Raw genomic sequence first — 19590 nt, 5'->3', positions numbered from 1 at the left:
GGCTCCAATGCAGCAAAGCATATAAGCACATGCTTAACTTTAGACACATCTGTACGTCACACTGATTTCAGTGGAACTTAAGCACATGTTTAAGATCTGTGCTGAACTGCTGAATCAGGGCCTAAATGACTTTATAAGGAGAATCAGATCCAACGGTGCTATTCTCCCCAACAGTTGTTAAGTAACATCATAAGATAAGAATGGCCATACTGGGTCACACCAATGGTTCGTTTCACCCAATATCCTGTCTTCCAACACTGGCCAGTACCAGATGCTTCAAAATTCGGCATCGTATTAGTTATCCGCCAGTCATCTGATACAGAGGCTGGTTTAAGCGATAGGTTACATACCACAGTGAGTACTTCTGCAATTTCATATTTGAATTCCTCCAGAACTCTTGGGTGAATACCATCTATTCCTGGTGACTTATTACTGTTTAATGTATCAATTTGTTCCAAAACCTCTTTTACTGACACCTCAATCTGGGACAGTTCCTCAGCGTTGTCACCTAAAAAGAATGGTTCAGGTGTGGGACTCTTCCTCACATCCTCTGCAGAGAAGACCAATGCAAAGACTTCATTTAGCTTCTCGGCAACTTCCTTCTCTTCCTTGATTGCTCCTTTGGCACTGTGATCGTCCAGTGGCCCCACTGAATTTTTGGCAGGCTTTCTACTTTGGCAGGCTAAAAAATAAAATTCCTGTTAGTTTTTGTGTCTTCTGCTAGTTGCTCGTCAAATTATTTTTTGGCCTACCTCATTATACTTTTACACTTGACTTGCCAGAGTTTATGTTCCTTTCTGTTTTCCTCAGCAGCCTCTTTTCCTCAGATGCCATTAAACTTATTTTGATCTTATCTTATCTTGCTTGGTGACATTTCAGCCAATAATTAATTTTTAGAGAAAGGGGTAGTTAAAAAAGAAATGTTATCCACAGTTTCTTTAGTACATAGGCAGCTTCAGAAAATAGTACTCATGCCAACTTTTTATAGCAGCCATAATACTGGGAACTTTGGGCAGTTCAACATCATTGTTGCTACAATAGATTCATTGCTGAGTTATTCTGTTAAAATACTGCACAATGCTGCAAGCCACCGTTCCCCAGGTACTAAATATCCACCAGAGTATAATGGTTCATGGTTCAGGGCCTGATCAGGTCTTCAGATTAGTCTCGTTCGTTCGTTCTTTCGTTCAAGTTGCATGGGTACCTAATGAGAGTATCTCTATAGTCAGAAATAACAGCTGGCAGGTATAGAACTCAATGAATGTATGGTGGATTGTCTTGTGTGTAATAATAAAACATACACAGGGATTGGAAATTGAATATTACAACATATGTCAAACAGTTGAGCTTCAGCTATAACAGATACTTGCAGCAATATGCATCTGCAAGAGTGGTAATGTTAACACTAAAACCTTGGTAGTGCAGTATGTTGTTTTTTATCAACAAAACTGGGTGATATGATGTTCCCACTTGGTCAGCCCTTGACACTGGGGATTATTTGAACCTCTTTGTTAGTTAGAGAGTGCATAAGGCAGTGAGAGATACAGAAAGGAACACCAATTTAAAACTTTAAACACTGTTTACAGCTGTATGGAACATGGATGTTCAGTAACCCCCTTTCCAAAGTAAATGTATAAATCAGCTATTGGTATTTTTAAAAAACTATAAACTGAACTCCAGTTGTATGCTCCAGCTTGTCAACAGATATTTACGAGGTGAGTGTAATATTATAACAGTGAAATACATCCAGTGCAGGGAGCTAGTAAAGAGCACAAGAATGTTAATGCCAGTAGAATTTTAATGCCCTGTAGACCAGGCAACATGACACTTGCTCTAACTGATATTGCTTTTGTTGGCTACGTGAGAGAGGAAATCAGTGATGTCAGTTTCTAAATGCTGTAACACATTTGGAGTCTGGTACTTAACCTGAAACAGATACGTCAGCACATACTGTTGTCCTGTTATCAGTCTGGAGCTTGATCTGCACCACAGACTTAGGTTGATATAAGGCAGCTTATGTCAACCTAACTGTGTCAGTGTCTACACTACAGCCTTGCTCCCACCGATGTAAGTGCCCTAATACACTGACGTCATAACTCCACCTACACGAGAGGAATAGGGCTTATGTCGTTGTAGTAAGAGCAACACAGTGTCTGTGTAGACGCTGCGTTCCTTACATTGGCTCTTGGCTGTCTTGGCTGGAGTCCTGAAATTAACAAGAAAGCTGGCTCCCCAGCCAGCTTGCTGCCCGGCCTCCATCCAACCCAGACTACCACCAAGCCTCCCAGTTTGGGCTGCCACCCGGGATCCCCACAGGGAGCCCTGCTGCCCCCCAGGTCCCAGCTCCCTGCTCCCCACTGGGAGCACAGCAGCTGATTGGACTCCCAGTGTGGATCTCCCTGCCAGAGGCAAGAGGTTCTCCAGCCATTGTATTCCATGTCTTTCCCTCAAGAAAAGACCTAAACAACCCAGACCCTCTTGAAAAGAGCTAGATTTTGGACGTGGCTGACATGGATTTGACCTTCCCAGTGGTGACACCTGCCAGAAAGTGAAACTAAGTCCAAGTGTTGTTTGAGTGATGTGGACGATGCTCAAAAAAATTAAAATTTGGGGGGGTCCAGGTTCTCAGCTGCTGGAAATCAGCATCGCACCAGTGATCCCAAGGGATGTATGGAAGAGCTGTAGAGAGAGGCCACTTTTTTGGGTTTTGAAACTCAGGCTTAACAGAAAAGCTCCTTGATGAAGAACTACAATGACATTGTGAGAATAGGGTTTATGTAAGAGACAAATCAAAAAAGCTGATTTAAAAGAGTAATAGTCCAAAATATTTTCTTTTATTTTTACTGATATATCTCATGGTTAGATGGTCTTTGAGGAATTGGCTTGGATGCACAGAGCTCACGTGAGTAATGGGCACCAGCAGCTGTGCTTTAATCCACAGATCCAGGCATAGTGTACCCCAGGTGTGATCCTCCCAGGTTCCAAATACCTCCTACAAAATGTCCAGCATCCTGAGCTCTCACTGAACTGGGCAGGAAGGTTGAATTTGGACTTGGGAGTTGATGGGTCCTATCTTGCTCCCAATGAAATCAATTGGGGTTTGGACATTGACGTCAGCGGGAGGAGGGTAAGGACCTAAGTGAGCCAGGCTGCTAGAAAACAGCTGACATATTGTATGGCAGAGCAATAATTTTAAAAAAACCCAACAAAATCTATTGTGGAAAACAACAGTAACAAAGAATTCAGTAAATGAAGCTGCTTGAAGAATGAAATTGTTTCCATAAGGGATAAACTGCATGCCGAACCATTCAGTCATGAACAGGGAACATTTTCCTAGGCTGACTGACAGCAGCTCAATGTATTAAAGCAGCAAAATCAGATGCACAAAGGACAATGTACAGTTGTGTGACTCAGTGCTTGAGATTATACAGTTCAGCACTGGAAGAGGGATGGATAACATAATCCCTTCCATCCCTAGCTTCCATGATTCTCCAGATTTTCGCCCATGTCCCCACCCCTCCTTTTGAATTACTAGAGAATATTGCATGTGAAGCAAAACATAGAGAAGAAAAAATATTCAGGGATGGTGGGTAGGGAGTGTTTCTTAAGACAAGGCTAGGCAGGAGGACTAGGCAGGAGAGTCCAGCTATGTAAATAGTAAGAGAATGATTTCAAGACCTATTCAGAGTTGAGCGTAATTGCTGCATTCAACTTTCTGTGGTGCTAAAAAGGAGTATGGGGCTGTCAGCACAACTGCACTTGTAGGATGGTGGTGTGATAAAGGGATAACAAACTAAAAGATCTTATTGGAACCCTTGTAATAACATTAAACAGCCAGCTGTGGGTGCAGGGTTTTGTATAAGAGATTCTTGCTTGTTTTTACTACTGCAGCCACATCGTAGATACCTTTTTAAAACATTTATGAAACATCCAATAAAGAAAAGCAAAACAGAAAACTTAAGATATTTGGTATTCACAAGTTAAATAATTATTGATTTCAGGATTAGTGTTCCTTTCTTTCATTGCCATTCGGTAAAGTCCTTCATGGGGAAAGATGTTAAATTAAAAAGTCTCTTGCAGGTACTAAAAGTATTTCTTGGAGGGGGGAGTCCATCTACTCCTGGATTTCAGCTTAGTAGTTTTTATTGTGAGGTTTATTGTAAATATGACAAAGGCAAGCACAAGGGGAAATGAGAAAAGATAGGAAAGGGGAAACATCTGTCTCCCTGGTGCTTGCTTGATTTGTGTGCAGTAGGCAAGATACAGGGCGCCGCCTGGTCAGTTACAGTCAGGTGTGCTTTAACCTCAGGACCCTGCTGGTTTCCTGGTCTGGAAGGACATCTGGCTGGCATACTGAAGCCATTCCCACTAACCCTCCTTCACTCTGCGGAGAGCTGATTAGTCTGCCTTAGCTGTCATGCTGGTCTCAAATCATGAAATTCATTCACTTCCAAAAATGGTCAGGCTTGGAATTGATTAGACAGAAGCTAAAAAATAAGAATAAGAAAGGGAGGAAAAAATAGGGAAAGGAAAGCACACGAGGGAGTGGGATATACCAGGAATCCACATCCCAGAGGTTGCTTAGGGTTCAGCTGCTCCGGTGGCAATGAGCTGACGTCCACACTGGTCTATTTGTGGCCTGGATAAATCAAGGGATTTCCCCAAAGTCCAGAGGGTAAGGTGCTGTCACTTGAATGAGATTGAGATTCCCCAAATCTGAGGGTTTTCAGAGTCCCCCGAAGACACTGACCATGTGTCTCTCTCAAAGACATCCAGACAAGGTGTTTTGTCAACCACACCATCTTCTCAGTTTGACCAATCAAAAACATTTTCAGGTGCCTCAAAGTTAGACATTTCTTTCTGTTTCAAGAAATTCTTAGTGTCCTCCCCCCCCCCCACCACGTGTTTAGTATTATACGTATGTATATAAATCAAGAGTGCCTAGAGTTTATGGATAGACATCTTTTCAATGTTTTGCATAAATGTAAATATATATAAAAATTAGTTAATGTACAGTGTTTTGGGCAGATAGGGCACAACTCAACTGAAGGCAATGGAGTTTCACCCTGTTCCTCCACTGTGAATTTGGCCTCAGAAGTCTTATATAAATGCTAAATGATTGTTATGAGTCTTTGGGATCAAAGAACATTTGTCCACTACACACACACACACACACACACACACACACACACACACAAATTGTGATTCCTTTATAGTTAGAGTCAACAGATTAGTTGAGTTCCAGGCTTCTAACAAAGTGCACTCCACAAGGTATTCCTCCCCAGTATACTAATTGCGTTGTTCCAGTGTAACAGCTGTTCTGTAGGTCACGCAGGAAAAGGAATATGGCCATTTCAACAATAGACATTCTTTTGACTTTTTTGCATTGGTACCTTGTGCCCTATTGTGCACTTTGACACATTCATCCGTTACCTTTGAAAGCAATGTGTGCCAAGGACGTGTACCCTTATTGCCCAGTCAGCTAAGAAGAAACATTATTTTAAGATATTCAAATATAGCAAATGATTTCGAAGTGACATAAAATGATCATTACTGCTGTCTGCATAAAACTGTTACTGGATATCTCTCTCTCTCTCTCCCTCTCCCTTTTTTAAATGTTCAGCATATTCTGTTCCTGTAGTTCCTACAGGAACTACAATTCATCCACAAAACAGTTCTGGTTCTTTTTTTAAAATGTTGACCCCAATGCATCCAAGCAACTCCCATCTCCTGTGGGAAAATCATGGAATGCTTGCATAACTCACTTTTTAATTACTGTAGCCCTAAGACACTAATTTAGTTCAGTTTTATACTGATTACATGTTGGTATTGTTAAGGTTTATGACCCAATGATTTACAAGGCATGATACATCTGAATTCAAATTGGTTGTATTGATTGTTTAATTGAGTACGGTAACATGAGTGAAACATTAAGCCACCACATGGGCTGGCAGTGGGAACATGGCTGTGATGATAATTCATCTATGTTATTAGGTTCGTAGTGCAAGCAGGCTTTAATACTGGATGCCAAAAATAACTTACGTTTTATACACTTTAACCAAAGTTCAAATTGGTCAAAACAATAATTTAATATTCTGATGTCTTATTTTAATTATCTAATAAATATCACACCCTGTTACATGAGGGAGCCTTTCTGCTGATTTAAAGCAGGAACCTGGGAGCTGCAACCAAGACTCCTGGGTTCTTTTCACAGAACCAACTCTCACTCACTGTGTGATATTGGGTAAATAATTCACGACCTGATTTTCAGAGCCGGTGTGCACCTGCAGCTCTCCATTGACTCCATTTGGAGTTACAGGTGCTCAGCATCTCTGAAAATCAGATTCTTACCTTCTGGATGCTTCAGTTTGCCCATCTATAGGACATTGTATTTTTATGATTTATTAATATTTAATATTGGCAGCACAGGGCTGTTTTGATAGTTAATATTAATAGGATGTTATGAGTCCTCTGATGAAAGGTGCTGTACAAATAGTCAATCCAATCCCCAGTGCCCTACCTGAATATCTAGCTGAGAGCTGGGATCTGCACGTGAGAACATGAGAGGAACCTTCCTCCAAAGATAGCTTTGTCTTTAATCTACTGGCCCCATTTTGAGCACTGAGGGCAACACATCAGCTAGAAAAATTTCATTGCTACCGCGTTAGGCAGGTGTCTGGTAGTCACCACTAAGGTGGATGGAGATGCTGGAAGTGGTGTAGTTTTTCTATATCATGTAATGTTTAAACGTTATCAGGTGCCCAATCCAAACAAAATCATAAAATCACAAAAAGGGCCGTAACTCATAGAAATGTAGTTTAATTTTGACCAAAATTGGTAGAAAACTTCTAAATACAATTGATAATCATAGAATCATAGAATATCCGGGTTGGAAGGGACCTCAGGAGATCATCTAGTCCAACCCCCTGCTCAAAGCAGGACCAATCCCCAACTAAGTCATCCCACCCAGGTGTCAAGCCTGACCTTAAAACCTCTAAGGAAGGAGATTCTACCACCTCCCTAGGGAACCCATTCCAGTGCTTCACCACCCTCCTAGTGAAAAAGTTTTTCCTAATATCCAACCTAAACCTCCCCCACTGCAACTTGAGACCATTACTCCTTGTTCTGTCATCTGGTACCACTGAGAACAGTCTAAATCCATAATGCAATTGTTTACTCAAAATAGTACTGTTCTGGAAAGTTTGGGAAATATTTAGCCGTAGATATATATATATATATATATATATATATATATATATATATATATATATATATATGCACTATCTGCTGGGCCAAAGACATAAGTATAACCATGTGCTCTAATGTAACCATTACATATAACTATGAGCTGCTGAATGTCTAATGCAACACCCTTCTGAGCTACATTAGTCACAAAAATAGTCACAGTAATTTGCAGATAGTTGAAACATTTCTACCGCTCCCCTCAGAATCTGTGTCTGACGTGGTCAATGCTCTGTTGCTACAGTCGTCACTGTCACATGTATTGGAGCACATCAGACTTCTTGCATTTGGACATTTCCTCCGCAGGCGCTCTCACCATACTTGATTGATTCTTCGTTTATATAATTCTCACCACCACCAACAGTGTATTGACATTTTAGTCATAAGACCATAAGACTAGCCATGCTGGGTCAGACCAATGGTCCATCTAGCCCAGTATCCTGTCTTCTGACAGCAGCCAGTGCCAGATGCTACAGAGGGAATGAACAGAATAGGGCAATTTCAAGTGATCGATCCCCTGTCTTCAAGTCCCAGCTTCTGGCAGTCAGAGGTTTAAGGGACACCCGGAGCATGAATTGCATCCATGACCATCTTGGCTAATAGCTATTGATGGATATATCCTCCATGAATTTATCTAATTCTTTGTTTTAACCCAGTTACACTTCTGGACTTCACGATGCCCCCTGGTAATGAGTTTCACAGGTTGATTGTGTGTTGTGTGAAGAAATACTTCCTTAAGCTTGTTTTAAACCTGCTGCCTATTAATTTCATTGGGTGACCCCTGGTTCTTGTGTGATCTGATGGGGTACATAACACTTCTCTAGTCACTTTTCCCACACAATTCATGATTTTACAGACCTCTGTCATATCCCACCTTAGTTATCTCTTTTGTGAGCCGAACAGTCCCAGTCATGTTAATCTTTCCTCATATGGAAGCTGTTCTATACCCTGAGTCATTTTTGTTGCCTTTGTCTGTACCTTTTCCATTTCTAATATATTTTTCTGAGATGGAGCAACTAGAATCACATGAAGTATTCAAGGTGTGGGCGTAGTCCAAGGATAAATGTTCATCAGCTGATCAAACAGCTCCCCAAAAGTTTTGTACTTGGCAGTATCAGTACGTACCATCTGCAGAAGCACCATGAGGTCAATAATAGCTAATGTTGGCTCCTCAGATGCTGATAGCTCAACTATTGACAGATTTTTTTCCAGCCAAGACTGTGTGTTGCTCTTTTGGGTCTTTCTTAGAGATCCAAGTTGAAGTGGGACAGGTGCCAGTTTATACTTCATCAAACCCTGGATATCGGCATCTCTGGACTAGCCAATAATTGTCCACCTGCTGAATATGTGACGATCAATAGTTATTGCTTGTGCTGTGTGCATCTTCTTTTGTTTGATTGTTCTGTTGAGATTTCCAAATGATTTGAGATTATGCCCATTTATGGGATCAAAGAGGTCTACCTCACTCCTTTGCAGTCTACTGCTTACAAACTGCTTTGCTTGTTGTGTACCATTCTCTCTCATAATGCACAAACTTTCTGCAGTTTCAGGTGGGTCCACAGTAGACATTGCAATGTTCACAAGTGACTGTTCGTTGTCTGAGCTTGTTCCAGGTTCAATGCTAAAAGGATTCATCATACTTTACGTCTCAACTTTTATATTATCTTGGACAACACTTTCATCTGCTGCCACATACTTTGTGGTAGCTTCTTTGTGGAGATACGTTGCTGAAGGCTGCATTCCACACATTTGTTTTGTTAGCTGTTACAGCTGCCTTAAAATGTGCAGTCAGATACTTGGTCAGAGCTTTATCTTTTATGCAAAGATGATGGTGCTTCCCACAGTCCTTGTTGAGAGACTGCTTGATGGCCATGTCATGCCATACGCCATGGAAGGTTCTGGCAGTCCAGTACACTGCTCCCTAACAATGAGGGCATGATACATATCTGGCTTCTGCTCCTCTGGAAGTCTGTTTTTTGCTACAATTGTACAACCCCATCTAGTATAATTTACATGGCCCCGCTGGAAGTCAAGTGGAATCATCTCTGCAAAATATCTCAAGCTCCATGGACTTGTTATAGTCTCTCTTTGCTGCTACATAATCCATCAGTAGTTGGGTGGGAGAAATCCATTACATAGTTTTCCCAGAACAGAAATGTATCTGAACAATACTTTTCTTAAGTAACGCAAGTGTCCATGGGATGGTGGAGTGATTGGGTATTGTCATGAAGTCTGCCCGAGCATTCTGTGCTTCCACTCTGAATGCCTTGTCCACATCTTCAAATACTTCAGGGCATGTTCAAGCTTTCTGCAAGCTGCATCTCTACTCATCTTCTGGAAGCACATCATTGTTTATGGAATTGCCTAGTGCCATCTATTTCAAGCAAGTCATTGCCTCATTCCTAAGCTTGTGGATTCTAATGCCATGCTTTCCCCTTATATGCTTTCCCTTTTAGAGCATGGCTGATGAATGAAATGCCATAGATATTGCCTTCTACAAGGATGTCTTCAAACCCATTTTCCTGCATCACACTGCCTATATATCCATGAAATTCGTTACACAATGCATGTTCCCATCTCAAGGTGGTCATTGTCAAATTTGTGTTGATTCTTCCATTGAATCAACTGTGCTTTGCAGTAAATTATTTCATCATGTACGACATAGGTCCAGTATTGGCCCAGAGAGTGGAATGTATCCTGAAAGCATTTCATCATGGTGTACGCTATATTAAACATCAGTTGCCGGTGCAGGGATCATTGGACAGTAGCCAGTATTCATAAAATATAAAACAGACAGACAAACTTTTCTCAAGTCAGTCCATTCTACAAATGACCACTATTCTGATGTATTACATGGTACAAACACATTCATACAGTCATGTTACTCCAGAACTTTGCTTTAACTGAAGACAAAAAAGTATGGGAAAATGCATACAATATATCACCCGGGGCTAAATATTTCCCAAACTTCCCAAAACAGTACTACTCTGAGTACATAGTGGCATTAGCAATTGTATTTAGAAGCTTTTTGCCATTTTTGGTCAGAATTAGAGTATGTCTCTTCGAGTTATGTTTCTTTTTGTCATTTTTTTTGATAGATTGGATACCTGATAACATTTAAATATTACATGATATATGTTCCTATCATATGGTAGCAATGATATTTTTCTAGCTGATGAGTTATCCTAACTCATTAATAAGACCCCTTTTAAAATTTGGCTACTACATCCTGGAGGTTTACTACAGTCTGCCTGGCCCTAGAGCCTCAGTAGGGTGGAGGTGAGCTAAAACTGAAGGATACAAGGCCATAATAAATAATAGGGCAGATCCCTTCATCCACCCCAAAGCTCCTTGCTCAGCTTCTGAGGAAGCCACTACAGAACTGAGCACCTTGCCGTGCTTCCCAAATCTCACCACTTCTAGCACTGTGGAACAGAACTGGTCCCACTCCAAGGGGAACCTCCATGCTGGAGAAGGCGGGGCAGGATTTGTAAACTATACACCCAACCCTGCAAACCTGCAAGTTAAAGTCCTTGCGTGAGTATGGGTTTGAAGGATTCCATCATCCTTAAAAAAATAAAAAAGCACACGATATTACATATATTCAAAACCTAGCTTTTTATTGAGTGTGTTTATCTAAGTGATCTATTTACTCTTAGGTCATTTCCTTTTAACTCCTTGCTTCCCTTGCAACTATAAGAATGATCTAAATGATTGAGCCTCTTTTTTGTATGTTTTCCTTCTGTGATTTAAAATTATAAAGTCAAAATGGCTTATATTTTCCTGTAAAAATAACAAATACATTTCAGCCATTTAAGTAGCAATTTCAACTTGCCTAAATAGGAAAAAAAGTAATAGAAGGTTATTGTGGTACCTGTTAACATAACGAAGTGCTAGCCATGGGCCTGGATATCCTGGTAGCAGAATAAAGGGGGAGAAGTTGTTTGCTAGCCAAGTGGAAAAAAGAAAGAAGGGAAAATTGTTTTCAGAAAACTAGCCTTTCAGGTGTGGCCCTGATTGCAGGCACACCGATCAGGTGACCCTCGGTGGCCTAATCCCTCAACTGATAGTTCTGCATCCTTATCAGGGGACAATGCCATTGTCCATCTTCCCTGTCTGATGAGGAGGGCTGATGTGTAAAGGAGAGGAATAAAATATAGCCCCAATCCCTGCTTGCTGTTCACTGTGCATGGAGCACCACTGATGTCAGAAGGGCTCTCTGTGCAGCCCAGGATTAATATCAATTTGGTAAACATCTTTGGAAGCGAAGAATGTTCCACAGATGTTTTGGCCATTTCTGTGGCAATTTTAACATATCTAAATTGGGGGAAAGTCATGATAATCTGCATGTTGCAGTTACTTGTAAGAATTTGCTTCTTTCTCCTCCTCCTCATCTGTATTGTATATAAGGCAGCATTCAGTGGAAACAATTATGTAAATGTATAAAACTTGCAAAGAAGATCAAGAAAAAGGTTTGCTAGCCTTCCTATTTTTATCGACAAATAGTAATTGATAACGTATGTACAGTAAAACACTACATGTTAAACTGTTTAATTACAACAGGCCACTTACATTGGCTTCCTTTGGTACCTTTTAATGTGCCCTTAGTGTGTGGGCATTATAAAGATGCACTCCTTGTCACATTCTATTATCTAAACATGAAACTTGTTCTGTACAATGTTGGCATGGAGTACTTGCAGTTACATTAATGGCAGTACAACATTTCTGACCTTCAAAGTAATTAGCATTTTCACTGTTTCATCCTGATTTCAGCTGTCTTATGTGAGCATCAGACTGTTCACAAAAGATTGCTTATTATATATATTTTTTCCATTTAAAATCTCTCATCCGCCACTTTTTCGATAAGAAAATAAGAATAAAGTTTCAGGCAAATAAATAATGACAGTTACAACTCCAGGTGCAAGTACCTGACGATACATAAAATACGCCAGCTAGCATGGTGATAGCCTAAGGTACTACCAGATGTGGGTTCATAGATAAAGACTGAGAATCAGCTCAGGCCGTAACTCCAGGGGTAGATTGGCTGTGTAGGCAGAGGCCAAACTTTTCAAAACTTAGGCACTAATATCCATAACTTTCAATACCCTCATGACAAAATATTGGCCAGAGTTCTCAGCCCCGTAAGAAGGAGAGTACTTGAATACTTTCTAAAGGTAGCACTTTTGGCTAACTCAGAAGCCGGGTTGGTTGGCTCTGGAGGGAGTTGCATCCAGTGCTCCATAGCCTCCAAGATGATTCAAGGTGGAGACTTGAGCCTGAGGAGCTAAGGGTGATCTCAGTACTCTTAAGAGCTTGAAAGCCCTTTCCTGCACCTAGACCACATGTCCTTTCCTGCAGTCTGCAAAGTTCCTGTGGGCCAGAAACAACGCTTAGGTTGTTTTTACTCACATGCAGGGATTTCAAGTCTGATCTCATTCTAGTTGTTACATACTGCTTCCTTCTGCGCTGTGTGACAGAGGGGAATATGTGACTCTGTGTCATCTTAGGATACTTTCTCTCTCTACAGCCATTCTTTTGCTGCAAGTCTGTGACACTGTAAACAAAGTTACTTAAGCCCATCTTATTTCCTTTGTTAGATTTTGTTAGAAAATATTTGAAAATAACTTTGGGGAAAATGTTCTGGTTGAACCATATGGATCCAAAATTCCCTGTTTTCTCATCCTGGAAGTATGAGATAAATTAAAAAGTAGTAATATTTTTTTTAATAAATCTTAGCAATGGGCTGTTCAAACAATATTTTAGCCATTTTTGAAAGGCCATTGTCAAGAAGTTTGCATAGATTGTGTTGTTAAAAACCAAACAAATGCTTAATTTTTTTCTTAATTTCAGTAAAATTAAAAAAGCTATGTAATGAAACCAGTGTTTAACCTTAAAAGGTCATGAAAATAAACCCAAATTAAAAGTAATGTGACCTTAATTATGATGATAAAATAAAATGTTTATAGTATTCTAGGAGGAAAAAGTTAATCCTAGCCATTGTTTTGGCGGTATCCTTTGTACTGCTTTAGTGAAAGTTGTAATTGCTGTGTTTGTAGTTGTAACATTGTTCCTGTTATAAACACCTATTCACAAGAAATTTGTCCATATAAAATTATTTGACCAAATCACACCAGTTGTTATTTTGTTCTTGCTGTCTAGCCCACAGTAAGAATTTAAGACATTCCTGTGGCGTTTTTTTAATTACTGAATTTTAATCAGAATTAGCTCTGTTTCAGGACTGTTTTGCTTTCAGAATAATTTGAAATATTTTTTAATCAAATAAGGAGCCAAGCACACCTCCAGTTTGATATAAAAAAGTGGCAGTGGGTGGCCATCAGTAGGTCAGGTTGCAAAGCTGCCACAACTCCACTTACCTGGGGATGGGTGTGGGCATCAGAAGTCTCAGCAGCCACAGAGGTGGGCAGTGCTGGCCACAAAGAAGACAGTGCTAGGGATTTCATTGTCATAGCAGCTCCTCTCAGAGGCTATTAGTGGCACAAAGCAAACAGAGCCATGATAAGAGTTAAATCTAACCTTTCTTGTGGGATCCCAGTGAGAACAGAGATAGAAATACAAGTTGCCCTCTGCCAAAATTACTCCTCATAGTATGCTATGATTTTGGCTGGTGCAGGAGGGTGGAGTTTACCAGATTTGCTGAACATGGTCCACACTTTGAAGTCCCTTATATGGTTAGATCATGTGTCTTTCCCTATAACTAAGGAGTTATTTTGTATTTAGAAGTATTAAAGCCAGGTTTTTTTTATTGCTAAGCAAAGTCTTCACAAGGTCTCATTGATTCTGTGCAAGAAGACCTAGAGTAGCATATTTTACTGAATACTGTCATTTTAGTCTTTAAGTAAAATGTTGGTGCACTAAAACACATTTTAAAGACTGACCAAGAATTGTCCCTCCCTGACTACATTTAAATCTGCATACTAAAGCGAAAATAATCTAAGTAGTTATCCAAAATTCATATACATTCATGCACCCGTAAATATATCTAAAGAACTACAAGGCTGTGACACAAAACAATCAAAAGCAAGAATTTTGCAGTGAAGGGTAAATTCCAACACGCTTGTCTTCACCTAAGGTACACTGGGCCTCACCTCAAAACTAATTTCTGTAAATGTTTTATTGTGTCTATTTTTCACATACCATATCACACTTTGGTGTGAATTTCCTTGCTTTTATTGTTTCTTTAGTGATAGCTTGGTTATGGGAATTTGCATAGAGCTTTTGAGATTTATGCTCAAGAAATGCTTTGCCTTTTACTACAGCACTCATTTTGTTATATTTAATTTTTTTTAAACTGTGACGCAAGATGTGAAAATGTACGGTGCCTTTTTATCTTCTACCTTCAATGGAATATTTTAACGCTCACACACTTTATCTTCTCTCCATCTTCTCTGCATTTATAAGCAACATTGTAGCAGCAAGGAAACACCTCAATTAATCCAACCTTGCATTCACTTTGTTATATTTATCACAAGAAAAATAGGACAGAGACTCATTAGAAAAGCATTATGAAAAAAAAAAGATTTCCTTGGTCCATGCTGCACTGTGTATTTATTCTTCCAGTTGATCTGGAGAACACTGCCTCCTCACATACCACTCAAAGTCTGACATCTGTTTATGCTTGCTCGAATGGTGCCAAATAATGCTAAGTTACTGTACCTAGTACCCAGGTACCCTTATTGGTAGAAGTATTTTAACCAAAAAAGTTATAAAATAAATGAATTAAACATGAAGCTTTGCCCTGATTTTCCTGAGGACCCAGTGCATAGTTTTTTTTTTTTTTTTTTTTTTTAAAAAGGAAAGAAACAGTAATAGTGCCAACAAATCATTTAAAAAAGGATCAAAACACTGGTATATCTGTTTACTCAAAAACTAGCTCATTTTACCTATGATTTACTTTTAAATGTCTCTTTTAAATGAATTCAAAGGCATCATTAATTATTATTATTGTAGGATAGCTCTAAAATGCGCTGAGTGATACAGACAGTTAAGAAGACAAGATCCCTGATTTCTCCCCCCGCCTCCAAAAAAGCTTAAAAGCATCTATGAACTAAAATTATTTTCGAAAGGCCCTAAGGGATTTAGGAGCACAAGTCAATGAAACTCAGTGAAACTTGTGCCCCTAATTGCTTTGGCACTTTTGAAAATCTCCCTCTGAGTGTGCACAGATCCTTTAATACAAGATTGTTCTAAAAATGCAGTTGTGGTTAATCTGTAAGCGAGATGGGGGGAGTTTGCTCAGCACTCGAAAATGAAAATGATGTCCAACCTGGGTGCTTTATGGCAAAGGAGACGCTCTATGGCAAACACTTGAGTACTGGTGCCTGCTGGAAAGCCCCACACTGCGTTGACTTCTGATTGAGGAACCAGACCATGATTTTCTATTGCACAGCCGTACCCAACAGTATCAGTAGGTGAGGGGGGAAAATAATCTTTTCACTAGCAGAGGACCTTGAGATGAAATATTCCACCAGTGCTGTGACTTAGGCCATGTCTACACGTACAGCGCTGCCGCTGTACCAATGCGGCTATGCCCCTGCAGCGCATCTGGTGAAGACGCTCTATGCCGATGGGAACAGTGGAAGCTATGTTGGTGGCTGACATAGTGCTGTGCACACGAGCGCTTACGTCGGTGTAACTTACCTCACTCGGGGGGTGGTTTATTCACACCCCTGAGTGACATAAGTTACGCTGACATAGGCTGTAATATGGGCATAGCCTAACTAGCAGACGTTAATGACACCGTATCCATTTTCGGAGAATACTAGAACTGTCCCTAGCAGAATTCTGAACTAAGCTTCAGTCCAACTTTCACTTTTCCATCCTGGAAAAGGAAGGTGTTGCTTCTTTGCAAGTGAGACATCTTCAAAGGGAGCTCCTTCTGGGAAGAATACAACACAGCTGAAGAGTGGCCATCAATGAGTGCTCTGGCCGTGGCCTTAAGTAAAAATTGTTTTCCATTTTAAGCTTTTGGAAATAACTAGTCTCTTCTCTTTGCTCACCTCCCAACAGGATGAATGACTTTTGGACCAAATTCATCCCTGATTTAAACTCTCCTAAAGTCAGTAGAGCTACACCAAGAATGATTTGGCCCATTGCATTTAAGTTTAGATAAACCAATCGAGATAAACCTGACAGTATGGGGAACAGTTTCAGTTTGGTACAAAAGGCTGGGTGTAGATGTGCAGCTCTGGTTATTTTAAATAAAATTACCAGACCTGCATCGACCACACAACATCAATGCTTTACTGGCAGTCATGTTTATTTGGAGCAAGTTTAATGGGAAATATGTTGTCCGTTACAGGGAAGATCTCCAATTTTGAACATGATCTAATTTTATTGTGTTTAAAACAGAACAACAATGTTGAGTTTGTGTGTGTTTCTAGCAACTATTCAGAACGTGTAGACTTGTTAAATCTTCCTTAACAATGACCTCTGGAGGATCCAAAACATGGCAGTTCTCTTCTCATTGCTCTTAATAAGGAAAGTGTATAATAAATATGTACACCAAATGTGGTGGAGTGCCATGGATGATTTCCATCATTAAGTTTTAACATATTTGTTTATGCGTGTTATTTCCAAAAGCATACACATTTAAGTCATTGTTTGTATGTGACACGTTAGCACTGATATTCAAGGATCCTTACTTTGTATTTATTACTTCACTCACCAATAAAAATTGTCTCTTTGTTTTTTCCTTCAGGGCCGATGTGTTAACTTTACCCGCGTTCAGACTCAGTAAAGGAAGCTAAGAGGATACGAGGACGAAAAACTTCCACACTGCCATTTTCTAAGCAACCGAAGACAACTGAGCACGTTCCAAATTTCTTCGATCAGCTTGAGCCCCTTAGCTCAGAAGAGTTTTCCATTCCACTCTTCCACAAGCCAGTGTTATTGACCAAGCTCTTGTGTTCGACTACATTTCAACCGTACTCCATGATTTGCAACAGTGACAAAAAGAGAAGCATTGACCTGCATGCTTAGGCTTTGATAGAAAATCCAGTACGCATGTGCGGGGGGAGAAAAAAAAACGACCAAAGATCATTTTGCTTTGTTTTGATTTTAAAAGGACTGCAGATTCTCAGGACGCAGTGTGCTTGTAGTAGAGATGCAAAGTCTCTCAGATGCAACGATGGCACTCGTTATTTAAATAGGAACTATTAGCCATAGGCGGAGAGTAAAAATTCCCACTAGGCTAAGCAAATGCAAAAGTGCCTTACAGCTATGTCAGATCACAAAATCCTTCTGAGTCCCCCATCGCATTGTGCCTTACGGGAACCTTCTGACTGGAAATCTTGTCATTCTAGCACTGAAAAGTGCACACACATGACAAAATGTAGACAGGGTGCCTCAAGGTATTGGTAGCAAGCAAGACTTTGCCCTTTAGTTTTGGAAGACACCTTTCTTTCATTATGCACCCAGGACAGGAAGAAAATTAATAGAGCGTTATTCTACAGGAAGACAGCCTGTAACCAGAGATCTTGAGCAGAGTTTGAGGGACTGATGCGTCAAGACCTTGACACTGTGGCTGGTGGTTTTTTCCCCTTTCTTGCATTCAGAGTTCAGTAGCGCATAAAACATCATCATCTATAAACATACCTAGCAGTTCTAGGCTTATGTATATTTTTTTTTAGATTAAAAAAAAAAGCAGTAGCCACAAAGCTGGTATCTCAGGGGGTTTTTTCCCCCCCAAATCTCCAAGGGCTCTTCAGCGTCACAAGCCAGCAACTCTCTTTGCATGAGAATTTCAAAGTTTAATTAATATAATTAAAAGCAACAGCAAGCAGCAGCCTGTGAAGATTTTGCTCATCTTTTTTATGCCTTTTGACATTGAATGACCTATTACTGTATGCGCATTACCCGGTTTTCGAGGGGGCACTGTGCATTGGCTACGATTCAGCAGTGAAAAAAGACCTCCTTTCATCAATTTACAAATTAAATTTACAGGAGCGCTGGCCATCACAAAACATTGACAATGTATGTATTATAATTTTTTAGAAAAACCAGCGTCGTGTCACGTCGCCAGTGCCAAATTATGTTAGCGTGAGCGGAAACACTGTGGGGGAGGAAGGAGGCAGCAGCTGAAGAAAAAGGCTCAAATGATCCAGTCACTTTCGATACTGTACTTCAGATGCAAAATGGATATTCGAGTCGAAACCTGACAAAGCGCGCCGGCTTTGATGTGAACTGGTATAGACAATGACCAGTGGCTGGGTCAGTGGGATGTCTCTCTGCGAGCAGGGAGGCTTATCAAATGACACTAAAAATAAGTTCAACAACCATCACATTGGAGGGGAAAAGGCGAACATTTCACATTTGGTGGGCATGCATGTGCGCAAGATGGAAAGAGCGATGCAAAGCGTCCTGGTCTAATTATCCCCTTTGTGCTCTTCATCGAAATTGCAAGGGACACAAATAATTCTCTTGGTCGATGTCCAAATTTGCGGCACTGCCGAAAGAAGCCTTTACATATATCCACTTGCTTACATCTTTTGCTCGAGTTTATTTATGTCACTGGTATCATCATCATCAGCCATGTGTGCACAAAGATTATAAATAAAATTCTTAGATAAGTTTCTGTGATCGCTTCTTTTTTTACTCCCTTTGCAGTTAAAGCATGATTTTGCTGGCTTTACAGTCTCCCTAGCTACCAGCTTAAAGCGATAGACCCACCTTCCTGTGGCATCACGTGTGTTCCCAAGAAGGCATGTCACAGGCTAACTCAAATGGCTACTGTCTATCCCACAACTATTTCAGATTTGCCAGATGCTCCCGTATGTATGATATGTAGCATTAGCAATATAAATAGACCAATAAAATGCCAAAAGAGCTTTCTGTCGACTGTAGCATTCATAGAATTCTAGCTCCCATTCCAATGCCACGGTGGACTTCTTCTTCTTCTTCTTCTTTTGAAGAGGAGGAGGAATGACTTGCTGTGCGTATGTACAAAAGAGTGATTTTGTTTTTCATCTCGACCAAACGCAAGCAAATCTTCACTTGATTTCAAGCTACTGGTTAAATCGATACACTTTTATCCCTTGATTCAAGATGACAATCCAACTGAATAGGTTTGCCAAACCGCAGGTGCAGTCCCACACTCACCTCTAGAATGGTGAAGGAAAACAGGCAAACGTTCTTGGGTCAATCAGGCAGAAAGTTAAAATAAACCCTTGTTTTCAATTTTTAATGAGATCCCACATCTATTTTAAGGTACCTGGAAAATAGTCTTTATTTACCAACAACAGTGCACGTAGAAAGCCAGGTTTTCTGGATGAAATAGTCTATTTCAAACTAAAACAAGTAATTTAAGAAGATTTCTTTTCTAACATATCT

General features: G+C 40.2%; 1 protein-coding gene across 2 annotated transcripts in view; it reads left to right on the top strand.

Annotated features, from left to right (window-relative positions):
* Positions 1 to 18843, top strand: part of ANTXR2 (ANTXR cell adhesion molecule 2) — a 172129-nt gene extending 153286 nt beyond the window's left edge. For both annotated transcript variants that reach the window (XM_074950469.1, XM_074950470.1), the window contains one exon: positions 16961 to 18843. In XM_074950469.1, coding sequence (XP_074806570.1) covers positions 16961 to 16999 — 39 coding nt within the window. In that variant the 3' untranslated portion in view covers positions 17000 to 18843. The remainder of the gene's footprint in view (positions 1 to 16960) is intronic.
* Positions 18844 to 19590: the final 747 nt, after the last annotated feature.

This window comes from Natator depressus, chromosome 4 (genome assembly GCF_965152275.1).
Source record: "Natator depressus isolate rNatDep1 chromosome 4, rNatDep2.hap1, whole genome shotgun sequence".
NCBI lineage: Eukaryota > Metazoa > Chordata > Testudines > Cheloniidae > Natator > Natator depressus.
The sequence above is the reverse complement of the archived record's forward strand: the minus strand, read 5'-3'. Positions and strand labels throughout refer to the sequence as shown.